Source organism: Protopterus annectens, chromosome 1.part0 (assembly GCF_019279795.1).
Source record: "Protopterus annectens isolate FY-2018-M chromosome 1.part0, PAN1.0, whole genome shotgun sequence".
NCBI lineage: Eukaryota > Metazoa > Chordata > Ceratodontiformes > Protopteridae > Protopterus > Protopterus annectens.
In genome coordinates this window covers 1,889,218,926-1,889,238,056 of record NC_056725.1, presented here as the reverse complement: position 1 = coordinate 1,889,238,056, position 19,131 = coordinate 1,889,218,926, and the positions used below count along the sequence as shown (strand labels likewise).

Below are 19,131 nucleotides of genomic sequence, written 5' to 3'. Positions count from 1 at the left end.
TACAAAGACGACCATTTGTAAGAAATACACAGTCCATTAACCATATTTGGGACATAATCAAATCACGTAGGTTGTGTGTTGTAGAAAACACTAGTACATGGCTATTATTCTGGATGTCAACCATCCTTTTCTGTACAAAACCGCCTTCTTTTAAACTACAAGTGCTGGGATTCACACTTTCTAAAGTTGTTGACATAGGAGTATAATTTATTAAACTCCTACGTCGAACCCTATTCACTTGCTGTAGCATAGATCTCCTGCTAGGCAAAGAAACTGTACATTCTGCAGATGTACTTGCAATTATGTCATCAACAACTAATGCAGGAGTGTCTCTACATGTATGTGCAGACTCTTTCAACTTATCACATGCAATGTATTTCTCTATTTCACTTGCATCTGATGCATGATGATGCGCTGTACACGTCATTAACAGTTCACCATACAATTCACGTTTAGTTACTGCTTGGCCCTTACAATGCTCTTTTAATTTAAACCTACAGCACCGATACTTTCTGTCTTTAATCACTCTTTTTTGAATTGTAGAAATACCCATCTACATTTAAGATATCCTTTCCTTTCTGGGATTTAACACACTGGTAGTATTCTCCTACAACTCCAGGGGAAAACTGGGTGTTGTTTGCCATGGTGTAAAGGAATGCATGTGCATCACAGTTTGCATGTTAGTTCAGCATAGTTTATAATACTAGGTATGAATTAGAAATTAACATTTATAAATTAATTTCTTTTAAATATATTAAATATCATATATGTGGGACTTTCTGTACGTTACTATATTGTGGCTGTTTTATGATATATACTTTATACAATTAGCTATTTTTACAATACTGTAATAATGCTTGGACAGGGTGAACGGTCTGACATCAGCCATTGGCTTCCTGAGAGTTGGCCGACTATAACTTTTCAAAACTCTTTATTTAGACATTATAAGCCTTCACTAAGATAAATGTTCGCTTAAAAGCTGTCGATAATGCTGTAGTCGACATTTTAAGCATTTGTTCATCTCATATCGACCCTATTATTCAGCTAAGAAGTTGAGAGGCATGCTTCTATCCCACCTGCATCCCCGCACATTCCTTATTTGCTCACCTTGTGTTCTACCATCTGCTCACTTCCCCTTTTCATATCTATCCTATACTTCCACTTCCAACCTTTAATCTGATCAAAGTGCAGATGAACACACTAAACAAACATCCAAAAAGGGCTTATATATTAAAATTATTCTTCTGTGGTCATATGTTATATGACAGCATAGAACAATGCTGCTGGCTAGGGAAGTTACAGTTCCCATCCTATGGCAAAAATGAAGGAAAAACATTTAAATGTGCTCAGATCTTAATATCAGTTAAACAAATTACCTTCATATCTGAGTACAGCAATAAGCACTAGTGAAATATGTCTCAATGCATTCATGATGTGATGAGGCCAGGTTCAGTGCACTGGGTGCAGGGTTCTGATCTCCTAAGGGAGTGATGCAGTTTCACAATATGACGTTGTCATCATACAGCTCTAGTCCATTCTCCTTCCTTTCCTCTTGAGTGCTTCAGTGACATACTTGCTTAATGTTCTGGTTCAGTGGAGATGAATGAAAAAGAGGCATGGGTTCAAACATGGTGAAATGTATTTCTGTTACATTGCTATATTACATTCTGTTACCCTGATATGTGTTTTACTGACAACTGCCCTATGTCTGATTCTGTAGCATACCCAGCAAATTCTTTGTTTTGGAGAATGTAAGTGACACGGCATGGTTTCCAAGCCATGCAGGTGCAATCCTCTTGTCAATCTTGCATCTATATTCCTATTTCCAAATTCCTACCTAGTTCATAACTTAACACAACACAGACACACACATAACCACAATGTAGTGAAGTGAATAGTTGTTATATACTGGTTGTTTTTGACTCTGCAAATGTACTACATATCCCAGATGTGTGTCTTTTTAATGACCCCATACAGTCAAATATCCTCAGTGTCTGCTTTCAGTAATGCACTGCTATGAATCATATTGAGGTGAAAGTAATGTAGTCATACTCATTAACATATAACTTTTTACTTCACTCACTTCTATTCTGCTTGATCCTTTTCTCCTCACAATTTATAATTCTGTCTGCTTGTTGATTGTTTTATCTCTGCCCTATATCCTTTACAACCTTTATTGTATTAAAACACAATTATCACACCACACACATGCCCACAAAGAGCTTATAAAGCGAGAACAATCATCTGTCCATGGTGTAGTCTGCATGACAAGTTGCCAGACAACTTCACTGTATATATATATATATATATATATATATATATATATATATATATATAAAATGACATGTATTTTCCTAAATGTTTTGTTTTTCACCCACACTGAGACTGAAATTGGTCAGTATTGACCAGAATACTACCCGGTAAACTAAACTAACTAATTAAATAAATAATAAATGCTGAGAAAAATCCTACAAATGCACTAAGCTTGGCATCCAAACTGCAGCTGAGCTGACAACCAATGCATGTCACCATGTAATACGGACATAAATTGAAGTTACTAGTTTCAATTTAACAGCTTCCGTGGCACATTGTAGTAATGAAGTAGTGCGCCCACTATCAATACACTAGTGCAAGGGCTGTGATCCCTTGATGGTTATATGTTATTTACCAGTGTTCATTTGTAAGTCTTCCACAGTGTTCTAACATTCCCTTGAAATGTGTGCTTTTAAATATGTTAATTATAAGATCTTCTGCACAAGTCTAATGAATGCTAGTTAGTCAGGCAGCAGTCCATATTCATGGAAGTCTATCTTACAGCAGTCTTCAAAATAATGCATGTGATGTACTAATCACTTACAATGCATCTATGAAATAAGCCCAGACCTAGTATGTGCATGTAATTGTTTGGCATTACTGTGTACATTATCCTTATAGTAGGGGTAGGGTTTTGATTCCCTTGACTGTTGTATACAGGTTACTGATGTTCATTTTCAGTCTTCCACAGCATTCCAACATTCCCTTTAAATGTGTATTTTAAAACATTTTTATAAGCTCTTCTGCAGCTTCATTTAATAATGCACTGTTATAGGGAGTATCAGTTGGGCAGGCAGGGATTCAAATTCATGGAAGTATGCCTTGTAGCAGTATACTGAATAATCCATATCACATGCTATTAATACATCATGAAAATGTGATGTAAGCTAAGCATAATACATGTATAGTACAGCTTTCATTGTTTATTCTAGTCATGTAGAGATGTGTACATTATCAATACACTGGCAGAATAATTTTAATCCCCTGATGGCTGGTATGTTGTTTTCCAAACTTTAGTTACAGTTTTTTTAACACTGTTCTATTTTTTGAAATATGTTCTTGCAGACCACTTCATCATAAGTTATTCTGTGGCTTCTCTTGATAATAGAAAAGTGTACATAATATCATTGTGAAAGACAGGGAGTTGAACCCATTTACATGTATTTTTGTTGCATTGCTATCATGTATTATAGTCCCCAGAAATATGTTTTTCAGAGTTTTTGAGGCATGCTTTGCTAAGACCCTTGTGTAGAGATATCATTGCCAAAGGCAAGGGTTCAAATCCATTTAAGTGTATTTTTGTTCACTTGTATTATGTGTTACATTCCCTGAAATGTCTTTTTCAGTCACATTTCAATGATGGCTTCTGCGGCATTCCGTACTAGTACCATAGTATAGAGAATATCAGTGACAAGGCAGCAGATCACTTCCATTCGTGTGTGTTTCACTTTCCTGACTATTATGTGTTCAGTTATCCTGAAGGTAAACATTCCTATCAACAATATGTAAATGATGCTGTATAATTTGGCACCTTTTAAATTAGATTATTTCTTGAATTCTTCTGCCATTGTTAAGTTAGGACATTGGTTACTGATGTTGGGAGAGATGAGGTCCTAGCCATTCCTCTACCATGCCCATTCCATATTTGCTCACCTTGTGTTGCATCTTCTGCTTGTTTCCCATTTTCACCTCTGTCTGTCCCATACCACCATATTTAACTTATGACATAGTCAAAGATGGAGTGACATACCACAGAAATGTTGAAAATGAGCAACTAGTTCGTAATTAAATGTCTGTGCTCATACACTGCAAGGTAGTTGACAAAGAGCAATGTAAAGAGCCATTTGTGATCAGAGAAAAATGGCAGCTCACATCCTATGCCAAATATTAAGATAAAGCCTTAGGAAGCAAAAAGCAGTTGTGCAAATGAGGTAAGCCTTGCTGTGCATACTAATCTGAAAGAAAGTACAGTTCTTCCTGTTATATGAACACCTTCTATGGTGCTGTGTACTCATGCATTCTTACTGTGTCCATGCACTGGTTGGAAGTTTCAAATCCTCTGGGGGTTGTATGCTCTTTTACTTTCATGGTTTGCAGTCTACACATGTGCCACATGTCTATGTTATGTGTGTTATATGATCCCTTTTACTCTGACAGCTACAGTGGCTACCTTGCTAGTATACTGCTATGATAACATTCAGTGGGATATTCATAGATTCAGTTGCCTTGAGGCCTACCTATTTTTCATGCCATCAGTCTGCAAATGTGCTACATTTCCCCGATATTCATGTGTTATGACCTCTTATACTCTGGCTACTGCAATGGCTTACCTTGCTAGTAAGCTGTGGATATACAGGAACATGGAATAAATTGATGGAGCAACTCCCCTTACGGTAGCGCATATATATATATATATATATATATATATATATATATTCCTTTTTTAATTGACAATCACATTATAGTAAAGGTCTACTGCTAACATTTTAATGTTGCCAGGAATGGTGCAGGCTGGTACATATTGTTACTTTATTATGTCTAACCTCTTCCTTGTACGATTCATAGTCTTCAAAATAAATGCATGTATTATCATAGTACCTTCTTCAATCTACTTTTTCAACAATTTTGCACTGCAACTCCCTTACTACTTTATGTTGTCCATCTTTGTGAATTCTGTTTAATTAGTATAACCTGTACTCCATTCTCTGCCATCAGTAGTACTTTCCTTCCACTGCACATTTGTCTAATCTGTGTGTATATATAAATATATATATATATATATATATATATATATATATATATATATATATATATATATATATATATATATCCACACACACATATATATATATATATATATATATATATATATATATATATATATATATATATATATATATATCTATATATGGGTCTACCTGAAAACACCGACAACGAGATAACTGACACCAAAAAACCGACAGTTCAAAAGCACGAAACTTCACATGCCCGACAAACCACAATCCCAACAATCAACAAAACAAAACAATTACCTTTTCCGAAAAATGCACACACAACACAAGCACACCAAAAACCTTACAAACCTACACTAAACCTTACATACACAATTATCTATGCACTAACCTTAACCCAAACCCTAACTATCGCACAATCACCTAACCCGCGCCTTAACCCTAACTCACTTAACCCACCCCTAACCCTAAAGTCTGTCACTATCGCACACTTACCTTAGCATGTCGGTGTTCTCAGCACTGGGCTTTTCAACTGTCGGTCATCTCTGTTGTTGATCTTCTGGTGTCAGTGTTCTCGTCGTTGGCATTTTCAGCTTTCAGCGTTATCAGGTAGACCTATATATATATATATATATATATATATATATATATATATATATATATATATATATATAAATAAATATATATTATATATATATATATATATATATATATATATATATATATATTTGTTGGTGTTGATTGCATGATTGCATTAACATTCTATTCTGTGCATGCATGCATATTTTCCTCAATCACTGGGGGTGCTCGTGAACTGTCAATGCTTATCTGAACAGCTTGTACTGCAATGTTACAGCAAGGTGGGTTTACCATGATCTAGCCATGGGTCTATGCTGCAGTCATGAGGAGAGACAGGCACTTTACCCTGGCTGCATGCATATGCAATTAGAATTGCTGCTGGAATGCTACAGCACTTCAATCGTAGAACTTCATAACAAGTGCAATACTCGCATTCTATTACAAATTCGGACAATGCACTGAAGGCACAGAGTGCAATACCAGCATTCAGAAAGTGCCCAAAATGATTGAAGACTGATTGGGATTTTCCAGTTATGCTCTTTAACATTTTTCCCCATGTAAGCTACATCTCTTACACCAAACCATTAATTGACATTAACTTCAACAGTTAGAAACAGTAGAATTGGACCTGACCCCTGCAGGCCCTATATTAAAAACATTTTCAAGTTTTGATGCGAATGGATTCAATTAATTGGTGAATGGAAAAGGATGGCCAATATGGGTCACTAACATATCAATGTTATTTTTTTTTCTAATAAGCTCATAAACCAGACAATTTTATCACTGCTGTGTGTTTGTTTTTCTGAATAATTACCACTACTGAATTACAATATTCAGATTTCAACTATATGTCTGTTTCATATCTACAAGGAATAAAAATATTCACTAATCTAGTTATTACATATTGCTATTAAATTAACAAATATATTAAATACCCTTCTGAATTAAAAACATATCTGTCATTGGATCCCATTCATCTAGAACCCTGTTACAACTGATCTTATCTTTAAAAACTATTAGCTCACCTAAAGAGCAATTGAGGTGCTGCTAGAAAACGTCTCCATCTCTTATCATGGAGCAAAAGCTCCATAAGCAAGGAGTTACTAGTGTCTTATCTGGAATTTGAAACACCCCTAGTGGCTTTTGTCTCCCCTACAAAACATATTTGACTTGCATTTTTTGTCAGGGCATGCACAATCATGGTGCTTGCCCCTACCACACTGCATCATTGCAGGATCCTACAAAGGCTTGACAGGTTACCTACAAAAAAACAGAACAATAATTATTATACATTTTTATTTAAATTGTGACATCTAGACTTCCGCCTTGCATACTGACTGTCAGTGGAAAAATTCTACTAAATCATGTGTTCAGAGTCCAGTTGTGAAATTATCCATTCCACACTTGAAATTTGTCTTTTCAAAAACTGCAAACAATCATAGGTTCATAGGTTCATAAGTACTAGGCTAGCTGTCCTTGCGGGCCATTTTAAGCCTAACCATTTTCCCTTTTTGTGCTTGAAATAACCTACCCCCTTTGCTTATAGATTGGTCTTATCCATACTATGATCAATAATTATATATTACTCCTAATGAGAATAACTGGGATCATACCATAGATAATATGAGGGGACCTATGCAGGGGATAAAATATATAGGAGATGCAGCTGTCCATTAGTAGTACAGAGGACAGTTCTGAGGTAAATTTTCCATTTCCCATGCACAGATCTAAGTTGTACTTGAAAATGGGCAGGGATAAACTTTGTTTTATGTAGATGGGGAGTCTGTTCCATAGCACTAGTATCCGCTAGCAAAAATATAACTGTCGCTTCAAACCATTCTACTGATGTTGCAGAAGTGGTTCAGATCCCTAGACAGAGTATTTCTAATGCCATTTGACTTACTGATGTGCAGTAAATCCATCAGTAATAGGTTGGAGGATGTCATGTATGCCAGACACAGGTAACCTCTTACCAGAATGTAGGATACAGAGTATAGTGACAAAGCTTTGAATCAGTCCATGTAGGACATGTTGTTTAGGCCTTGTATCATTTAACTAAGGTATCTCAGTGGGTGTTCCAGTTGTTGCATGTGTCTGGACAGATGCATGTCAAAAGGGACATTATATTCAGTGATGGGCCTAATGTGGGCTGAGTAAAGGGGACAATGCTATCCTAGATCTAGACACAATCCTTTTTTAATAAACTGTGCAATATATAAGGACGTTCTTACAACAACATATACTTGCTGGTCAAAATTTAGGTCACTGTCCACATATGTTCCCAAATCCATATGATACAGTTCTTGACATATTGCTGTTAATATGTAAATACTGCTAATATTCACAGATGCAGATAAAAGTAAAGCTATAAATCTGAGGTTGTCTGCATGTTACCCACTTCCTTTTTGGTCTCTTTTCTTACTACAATCATATGCATGCACACTTATACTCTTGCTACTCAGGCTGCGAATAATTTTGTAAACATAAAAGAAAAAAACAACACATTTTTAACACACACACACACACACACACACTAGGACCATCTCCTCAATAGATGTTAGACTGCTGCTAGAATTAAAGTTTTCTACTATCCTGTATTTTCTGAAGGGTATTAACTCTGAAATTCAGTTTGTCACTGTACTGATTGCAATCATCAATGATTTGTCATACATTGTGCAACAAAAGGACCAAAACATGAAGAAAGATTAGTCCTCTTCTGAACAACTGGGGATAGTGCACAACTATGCATAGACAGCTCATTCCCATCAAACATGCAAAGCAGCTTTCATTAACAGGTTTTGAATTAACATGCCTTATTTGAATGACATCACTTAGTGACTGCCAGAAAACAAGGAAATTTTCCCCCAGAATGAGGCAAAATCAAGCACATTCTGTGACATCAGGGACAGCTGAGCCCTCTGCATCCATCTACATAGACATACACACACACACACACACACACACACACACACACACACACACACACACACACACATACACACACACACACACAGACACACATGCACACTCGTGCACACACACACACACACACACACACACACACACACACACACACACACACACACACACACAGATACGCGCACACACACGCAAACACACACACAGAAGCACAAACACACACACACACTCACACACACATGCACATACACTCACGCACACACACACACACCAGACTTTCAACCACAGACAGCACAATTACACGTTTCATCTTCTTAGCTCCGAGAATCAGGGACAAATTCAGAAAGCAGTGCAGGACAAAAGCATGCATTTTCAAAAGGACATGAAGACTAAACTTAACCGTCTATAATTATTTAGTGATTACAATCCTCAGTGACTTGCCAAGACCTCAGCTTCTCCACTCAAGGTTCATGGATAAATCCAGTAGGTAGCACAGAGGAATAAGCCTCTAAGTTGCTAACAACCTGCTTTCTAGAGTGAAAGGTACAGGGGTTGAACCCTTCCAGTTTCATTTGCCTAGTTTTGACTCTATACAAGTCACTTGACCAAACAGTGCTTCTGGCTTGCCTATTAAAAGGGACATCTGTGTCAAGTGGGCTTACCTGGTTAACAGATAAATAAAATGGAAGATTAGGTAACAAATACTCAGTTGTCTAGTATTGTTTACCACAAAAGTGCAACTTGTTATGTTAAGAGTTTACTAGCTGAGTAACGTCAAATGGTGCTGTGTGAGTTTTGTAGATCTTAAAAATCTATTACTGTGCCATGTGGCAAACAGGTTCAACAAGCTAGTCAAGCAAGCATACATATTGCACAATTCTTCTGTATGCTGGGGAAGCTATGAGCTTGACTGCTATATAATATAGAATACTGTTAGCAGTTTAATAGTAACTGCATTGCATATCTTTGTTACTGCATTTTTATATAATAATTGCACGCTTAGTATAGTGAGCAAATGCATGTGTTTGTTGCTTTGTATTTACATACTGATCTATACTCATGTTATACAACTTTGTGTCTAGTATATACTGTGCATTCCAATACCTAACTCTTGTTTTTTTTCCCTTTATCGTGTTTCTTACAAACAATGGTGCATATGGGTCCATTATGAAGGAGGAAACCACATGCCAAATAATAAACAAATTATTAAAACACAGTGTGCATTAAATTATGTGGCATTCAGTCAGCCTTATGTCATGTTTCAACTAATGCATTCAGTACAATTATCCTGAAAAGAAATAAGCCTTTATGAGAGATTTTTGGATTTAGATTTTTAATAGCAGATGAACATGTAATAATACAGCACTGTATATTTTTCTAGCATCAAGAAAGAAAGAAATATTTTATTTATTAGCAAAATAATATTTTAATGTTTGAATTATTTCCTGTTCATGTGTATCTCTGCTCACACAATGAAGAAAGCTTTATTGCTATAGGCTCATTCTGCCTGTTTCTTTTTTTTTCCCCACACCTAGAAATGATTTAGTGTGGTGCTTTTGATCTTAGCATTGAGTTTCTTCTCTCTTGACAGACAGGAACATAATCAGTTTCCTTTCCCACTTTTGACTCTTACAATGACTTATGCTATGAGACAAATTAGCATTTTGCTTGTTTTATACCACTCTTCTTACCAGCAAAGTGGATCTTCCGAAAACGGTAAGTTATTTATTTACCTGCTGTTCTTTAATGATAGCTTCTATACAGTCATCCCAAAAGTGAAATTAAGTAGATTTTTGACTTGCGTGCACTTTGTGTCAGAAAAGACAGCTATGCTTTCAGTCTCTGAAGTTGTACGAATGCTTTATTTCCTCTTTGAAAGCTCTATGTACAAACGACTGAAGAAAAAACTTCATCTATGTTAAATATATCAGATTAATTTATCTTTTTGATGGTGGTATATTTGTCCTGTTTGTCATGCCTTAAACGTATGTGTTTTGTTGACTCAGCATTAGTAAATGGGATTAGCTGTCTAACAGAGATAATAAAAGGCAATTATATAATTTCAAGAATGCTGTCTTTAAATTATATTTCTTTTCTATCAAAAGGAAAATAAGCTACGTTTGATAGCTTTCCTTAAAAAGCACACTAAAAATTAACAAAAGTTATTTATTGAATTTGTTGGTACAAGTAAGGTCTGAAATTTTTTAAAATAGAAAATTATGTACTTCAGTTTAAAGTGGACTGCCACATCTGTGAATATCTTTCCTGAAACAGAGTTTAATTGAGCATGATTTCTGCAACATAGTAAAGTCAGTTAGAGGAAATGTATATGGTCCTTTTTTGAGGCATCTGTATGAGAATTATTTTATTTGAAAAGGTCACAGACTGTAAACCAAAACTGAACATGCGTGTGTACTACAGGTCTTTTAAAGTAAAGCTAGATGGTATTGACAGCGGGATACTGTTGCAAGATACAATGGGCTTCATGGAAAAGTGACTGGTGGCATTTAGTTGCATGTATTTCAACATCTGAGTAGACAATTCCAGATAGCACTATCTACTTGATTGTGTGCAGGTGAAACCTGACCTCAGACCTGCAGGGTCTTTAGCAAAATGAATGTACTTTTAGAAAGTGGTTTACATAGTACTTACAAAGCTGAACTGGATAGTGGTCTGTATAGCCTCCTAATAGCAAGGTTAATTTCACAAAATAACAGATGCACTGTACTTTATTATCCAGGCATTTTTAACATTATATAATTCTTTCTGAAGACATATATAACCTATAATATTGATACTGCTATGCCAGCTACAGAAATGCATTCAATTATTTTCTGGATTGATATCTATTCATACAGAGGCGTATGACTGATTCTCCAAACATCAACAACTTATTTATTTATTTATTCATTATTTATTGACATTTGGTAACCGGGAAAGTCCACTGGATCAGAAACTCATTTTCAGTGAAGGCTTGGGTAGAAAAGCACCAAGAAAGGTTACAAAACATCATACCATATGAGCAGTTATATACAGACCATAAGGAACATCACTTGCAGTTACAATTTTACATCAGTCATCAGTTACCAGTTCAAGTAAACATCATACATATCAACGAGAATTTACACAAATTTAAGGTAGTTACACTATAGAAACTATAAGCAGTTTTGTAAAGGCATGTATAAACAACATTCACATCTCTCTCTCTCTCTCTCTCTCTCTCTTTTGGTCCTTAAGGCTGCTGCAAGAGCAGAGTAAAGTAGCATGTAAGTAATAGGCTGTAGAGGTATAGTAAAAGAAAAATTTAGGGACCAAAAACAAAGGTGTATGAGTTAAAGGACATTATTTGATGGAGACTAGTGACAGAGACAGTGACCTGTTTAAAGAGGTTTAGGTGAGTTTTTACAGAAACATATTTGATTATTGAGGTAATAGGATTTTAGTGCAGTTTTGAATGCTTTTAAGAAGTCTATACGAGTAATGGAAGAGGGTAGAAAATTCCAAGCTTTGGCAATGGTGAAGGAATAGAGGCTTTGTCCAGCGCAGTTGGTGGGCTTGGATATGCTTAGGAGTTTAAGACATGATGTCAAGAAAGCCACTTCAACAGTGGAGTAAAGCTTGAGAGGAGAATCCTGACATCCATGTCAAGAACACAAAATAAATAGTTATGATCAGAGAGATCTGATTGCGATACTTTGTCATGATTAGAACTTTATTTATTCCATGTTCAACCAGTCAGAGGAAAAAGTATAAAAGCATGTACTGTTTATAGCTTTGAAAGCTGTAAAATACTTTGTGTAGCCACACGTACGCCATATAGTGGCAAAGTGATCATCTGATCTGATGACCAAATAACTTTTAAAGCTATTACACACTTCACTGTGACAAACTTTTTTCTTTTTTTTGTGACAGTGTTTAGATTACCTTACAAAGTTTTAGCTTCTCAATTTTGTTTTGTGGCAGTGGCTAGTGACCACTGCTATGCTTTAACACATAATGCTCAACTTCTCCGAATTTTGCAGAATGTCCAGAGCTTTGTTAATCTTTTTTGATTTGTTCCTCATAGAATTTGTGGGTTTCTGGCAAATCATTGAGGAGCAAAGTCAACAAATGATGACAGACATTTCAGTTTCAGACTTCATATCCTGTAGAAAATGAACACTAATACAAAACCTGTATCACTACTTATCAACTTTAGTGAGTTGAGAACTGTAATATTGAAAATTTTTCCCTGATTTTGGGGCTTTGTCTGGAATTCTTACACTCTGAGATTGAGAGGTAGTCTAGTATGAGACTAGAACTTAACAACATTAAGAAGTACTTAACAAAACATTTTTAAGCGTCTTACTTACATCAGAAAGATGACTAATAAAGTTGTCTTTTTTTCTGAATTTGGAGTGTAATCTTGGCACTCCCTGCACTACAAAAGTGCTACTATATAAAGTGTTGACATCACTATACCCTTTTCAACATGTGAACAGAATAATAAATGGAAAAAGAGCATGAAACCAAAACTCAGGATCATGAAAGTAGAATCTCACCATATCATGGTGTGAGATGGAAAGGAGTGCCATATGAATACGTTTTCAGTAGAGATTTCATGGGGATAAGGTAATCTCATGTCTAGTTTGACATAGTATAGTTTATTCTTATGATTAAATGGTATTCGTGTGATATTACATCCTTTGTGGCTGTAATGGATTTGTGAAGAGAAGCAAAGTGAACATTAATTCCAACATGTGATACTTTGTCAGTGATCACATTTTTTTCTCAAGTATAAAACACTTTCATATTCTGGTTATGACAAAAGTAGCATGACCAGATAACTCATGTGATGAGAAGCTTCCGATCATCACCCACAGAGTTACTAAATCTTCATGGCATTTTCAATTTTGCCACTCAAGATGAGAATGTTCACACTACAGCTCGATATGAAAATGCTGATACTATAGCTGCTGGGTATAGGACTGCTCATACTACAGCTTTGAGGTACAGGAATGCTCATACTACAGCTGCTGGGTATAGGAATGCTCATACTACAGCTGCTGGGTATAGGAATGCTGTTATTACAGCTGCTGGGTGTAGGAAGGCTCATACTACAGCTGCTGGTTACAGGAATGTGCATACTATAGCTGCTGGGTATATGAATGCTCTTACTATAGCTGCGGGGAACAGGAATGATCATACTACAGCTCTTGAGTACACAAATGCTTATACTATACCTGCTGGATACAGGAATACTGATACTACAGCTGCTGGGTACGGGAATGCTCTTACTACAGCTGCTGAGAACAGAAATGCTCATACTGCAGCTACTGGGCACAGGAATACCCATGCTACAGCTGCTGGGTACAGGAATGCTCAACATACACCTGCTGGGTATTGAAATGCTCATACTACAGCTACTGGGTACATGAATTATCATACTACAGCTGCAGGGTATAGGAATGCTTGTGCTGTAGCTGCTTAGTACACGAATGCTCATACTACAGCTGCTGGGTACAGAAATGCTCATACTATAGCTCCTGGGTACAGGAATGCTCATACTGCAGCTGCTCAATACAAGAATGCTCATACTACAGCTGATGAGCACAGGAATGCTCATACTGTAGCTGCGGGGGACAGGAATACTTTTAGTACAGCTGGTGTGGCCAAGATTGCTCATACTATAGCTGCTGAGTACATGAATGCTCTTAAAGCAGCTGTTGGGTATAGGAATGCCCATACTACAGCTGCTGGGCACAAGAATACTCATACTAAAGCTGCTGGATATAGGAATGCTCATACTACACCTGCCAAGCACAGGAATGCTAATTCTATGGCTGCCGGGTACAGGAATGCAAATACTACAGCTGCTGAGTGCAAGAATGCTCATACTACAGCTGCTGGATTTAGAAATGCTCATATTACAGCTGCTGGGTACAGGAATACTCATATTACAGCTGCTGGGTATAGGAATGCTCAAACTATAGCTGCTGGGTACAAGAATGCTCATACTAAAGCTACTTAGTACATTAATGCTCATACTAAAGTTTCTGGGCACAGCAATGCTCATACTACAGCTGCTGGGTGTAGGAATGCTTATACTACAGCTGTTTGTTACAGGAATGCTAATACTACAGCTGCTGGGTATAGGAATGCTCATATTAAAGCTGCCAGGCACATGAATGCTCATACTACAGCTGTTGGGTACACGAATGCTCATATTACAGCCACTGATTATAGAAATGCTCGTACTACAGCTGCAGGGAAAAGGATTGCTTATACTACAGCTGCTAGGTATAGGAATGCTCTTAATACAGCTGCTGGGTATAGAAATTCTCATGCTATAGTTGCTGGGAATAGGAATGTTCATACTACAGCTGCTGAGTATATGAATGCTATTACTATAACTGCTGGATACAGCAATGCCCATACTACAGCTGCTGGGTAAACGAATGCTCATACTAGAGCTGCTGGGTACAGGAATGCTCATGCTACAGCTACTGAGTACATGAATGTTCACCCTATAGCTGCTGGATATTGCAAAGCTCATACTACAGCTGCTGGGTATAGGAATGCTTGTACTGCAGCTGCTTAGTACACAAATGCTCATACTAGACACAGGAATGCTCATACTGCAGCTGCGGGGTACATGAATGCTCTTACACCAGCTGCTGGGTATACGAATACCAATACTACAGCTGCTGGGAACAGGAATGCTCATACTACAGCTGCTGGGTACAAGAAAGCTCATAGTATAGCTGCTGGGTATAGGAACACTCATACTACAGCTCCTGGGTATACGAATGCTTATACTACAGCTGCTGGGTATAGGAATGCTCATACTACAGCTACCGAGTACATGAATGTTCACACCATAGCTGCTGGTATTGCAAAGCTCTTACTACAGCTGCTGGGTACATGAATGCTCATGCTACAGCTGCTGGGTAAACGAATGCTCATACTAGAGCTGCTGGGTACAGGAATGCTTATGCTACAGCTACTGAGTACATGAATGTTCACACCATAGCTGCTGGTATTGCAAAGCTCATACTACAGCTGCTGGGTACAGGAATGCTCATACTACAGCTGCTGGGTACAGGAATGCTCATACTACAGCTGCTGGGTATAGGAATGCTCATACTACAGCTGCTGGGTATAGGAATGCTCATACTACAGCTGCTGGGATTAGGAATGCTCACACTATAGCTGATGGGTACATGAATGCTGTTACTACACCTGCTGGGTACAGGAATGCTCATACCATAGCTGCTGGGTACACAAATGCTCATACTACAGCTTTTGGGTATGGGAATGCTCATATTACAGCTGCTGGGTAAAGGAATGCACATACTACAGCTGCTGGGTACATGAATGCTCTTACTACAGCTGCTGGGTGCAGAAATGCCCATACTACAGCTACTACATACAGAAATGCTCATACTACGGCTGGAGGGTACAGAAATGCTCACACTACAGCTGCTGGGTATGGTAATGCTTATACCACAGCTGCTGGGTATAGGAATGCTTGTACTACAGCTGCTCAGTATATGAAGGTGCATAGTGAAGCTGCTGGGCACAGGAATGCTCATACTACAGCTGCTGGGTACAGGGATGCTCATACTACAGCTGCTGGGTGTAGAAATTCTCATACTATAGCTGCTGGTAATAGGAATTCTCATACCACAGCTGTTGGGATTAGGAATGCTCATACTGTAGCTCCTGGGTACATGAATGCTCTTACTACAACTGCTGAGTACAGGAATGCTCATACTACATCTACTGCGTACAGGAATGCTCATATTACAGATGCTGGATAAAGGAATGCTCATATTACAGCTGCTGGATAAAGGAATGCACAAACCTACTGCTGCTGAGTATGGGAATTTTCATACTACACTTGCTATGTACAGGAATGCTCATATTACAGCTACTATAAGAATGCTCATGCGACAGCTGCTGGGTACAAGAATGCTCATACTATAGCTGCTGGGTACAGGATTTCTTATACTACAGCTGCTGGGTACAGGAATGCTCATACTACACCTACTGTGTACAGGGAAGCTCATACTACAGCTGCTGGGTACAGAAATGCACATATTACAGCTGTTGGGCATAGAAATGCACATTTTGCAGCTGCTAGGTACAGGAATGCTCATACTATAGTTGCTGAGTACAGGAATCCTCATACTACAGCTACTGGGTACAGGAATGCTCATATTACAGCTTCTGGGAACAGGAATGCTCATACTACAGCTGCTGGGTACAGGAATGCTCATACCACAGCTGCTGAGTATAGGAATGCTCATACTGCAGTTGCTGGGTAGAGGAATGCTCATATTACAGCTGCTCAGTACAATAATGCTCATACCATATCTGCTAGGTACAGGAATGCTCATACTACAGCTGCTGGGATTAGGAATACTCATATTTCAGCTGATGGGTACATTAATGCTCATACTGCAGCTGCTGGGTACAGAAATGCTCATACTATAGCTGCTGGGTATAGGAATGCTCATACTACAGCTGCTGGGGATAGGAATGCTCATACTATAGCTGCTGGTTATAGAAGTACTCATACTATAGCTGCTGGGTACAGGAATGCTCATACTATAACTGCTGGGTACAGGAATGGTCATACTACAGCTGCTGGGTGCAAGAATGCTCATAACACAGCTTCTGGGTAAATGAATGCTCATACTACAGCTGCTGTGTACAGGAATGCTCATACTACAGCTGTTGGGTACAGCATTGTTCATACTACAGCTGCTGGGTACAGGAATGCTCACACTACAGCTACTGCATACAGGGATGCTCATTGAACAGCTGCTGGGCACAGTAATGATCAAACCACTGCTGCTGGGTACAGAATGCTCTTACTACAGCTGCTGAGTACAGGAATGCTCATACTGTAGCTGCTGGGTACAGGAATGCTCATACTATAGCTGCTGGGTATAGGAATGCTCATACTACAGCTGCTGGGCACAGGAATGCTCATACTACAGCTGCTGGGCACAGAAATGCTCATACTGCAGCTGCTGGTTACATGAATGATTATACTAAATCTGTTGAGTACAGGAATGCTGTTACTACACCTGCTGGGTACAGGAATGGTCATACTACAGCTATTGCATACAGGAATGCTCATACTACAGCTGCTGGGTACAGGAATGCTCATACTACAGCTGCTGGGTACAGGAATGCTCATACTCTAGCTACTGGGCACGGAAATACACATACTACAGCTGCTGAGTACTGGAATGCTCATACTACAGCTGCTGTTCACAGGAAGGCCCACACTACAGCTGCTGGGTACAGAAATGTTCATACTGCAGCTACTGGGCACAGGAATACCCATGCTACAGCTTCTGGATAAAGAAATGCTCATGCTATAGCTGTTGGGTACAGGAATGCTCATACTACAGCTGCTGGGTACAGGAATGCTCATACTACAGCTGATGGGTACAGAAATGCTCATACTACAGCTGCTGGGTACAGGAATGCTCATACTATAGCTGCTGGGTACAGGAATGCTTATACTACAGCTGCTGGGTACAGCAATGCTCATAATACAGCTGCTGGGTATAGGAATGCTCATACTACAGCTGCTGGGTACAGGAATGCTCATACTACAGCTGCTGGGTATAGAAATGTTCATACTACAGCTGCTGGGTACAGGAATGCTCATACTACAGCTGCTGGGTACAAGAATGCTCATACTACAGCTGATGAGCACAGGAATGCTCATACTACAGCTGCTGGGTATAGGAATGCTCATACTACAGCTGCTGAGTACAGGAATGCTCATACTGCAGCTGCTAGGTTCATGAATGCTCTTAAACCAGCTGCTGGGTATAGGAATGCCCATACTACAGCTGCTGGGAACAAGAATGCTCATAGTACAGTTGGTGGTTATAGGAATGCTCATACTACAGCTCCTGAGTATAGGGATGATCTTATTACAGCTGCTGAATACAGGAATGCTCATACTACACCTGCCAGGCACAGGAATGCTCATTCCATGGCTGCCGGGTACAGGAATGCACATACTGCAGCTGCTGGGTGCAGGAATGCTCATACTACAGCTGCTGGGTACAGGAATGCTCATACTACAGCTGCTGGATATAGGAATGCTCATACTACAGCTGCTGGGTATAGGAATGCTCATACTACAGCTGCTGGGTATAGGAATGCTCATACTACAGCTGCTGGGTACAGGAATGCTCATACTAAAGCTGCTGGGTACAGGAATGCTCATACTACAGCTGCTGGGTACAGGAATGCTCATATTACAGCTGCTGGGTACAGGTATGTTCATAATAAAGCTGCTGGCTACAGCAACACTCATACTACAGCTGCTGGGTGTAGGAATGCTTATACTACAGCTGTTGGTTACAGGAATGCTAATACTGCAGCTGCTAGTTCAGGAATGCTCATACTACAGCTGCTGGGTAAAGAAATGCTCATACAACAGCTGCTCGGCCATAAATGCACATACTACAGACACTGGGTACAAGAATGCTCATACAACAGCTGCAAGGTATAAGAAAGCTCATACTACAGCTGCTGGGTGTAGGAATGCTCATACTATAGCTGCTGGGTACAG

At 38.6% G+C, this 19,131-nt stretch overlaps 1 protein-coding gene across 2 annotated transcripts in view; it reads left to right on the top strand.

Annotated features, from left to right (window-relative positions):
- Positions 1-10,112: 10,112 nt before the first annotated feature.
- Positions 10,113-19,131, top strand: part of IL7R (interleukin 7 receptor) — a 776,271-nt gene continuing 767,252 nt past the window's right edge. The window contains exon 1 of one of the 2 annotated variants that reach the window (XM_044069973.1): positions 10,113-10,259. In XM_044069973.1, coding sequence (XP_043925908.1) covers positions 10,178-10,259 — 82 coding nt within the window. In that variant the 5' untranslated portion in view covers positions 10,113-10,177. The remainder of the gene's footprint in view (positions 10,260-19,131) is intronic. The other variant, XM_044069970.1, reaches the window with a different exon arrangement.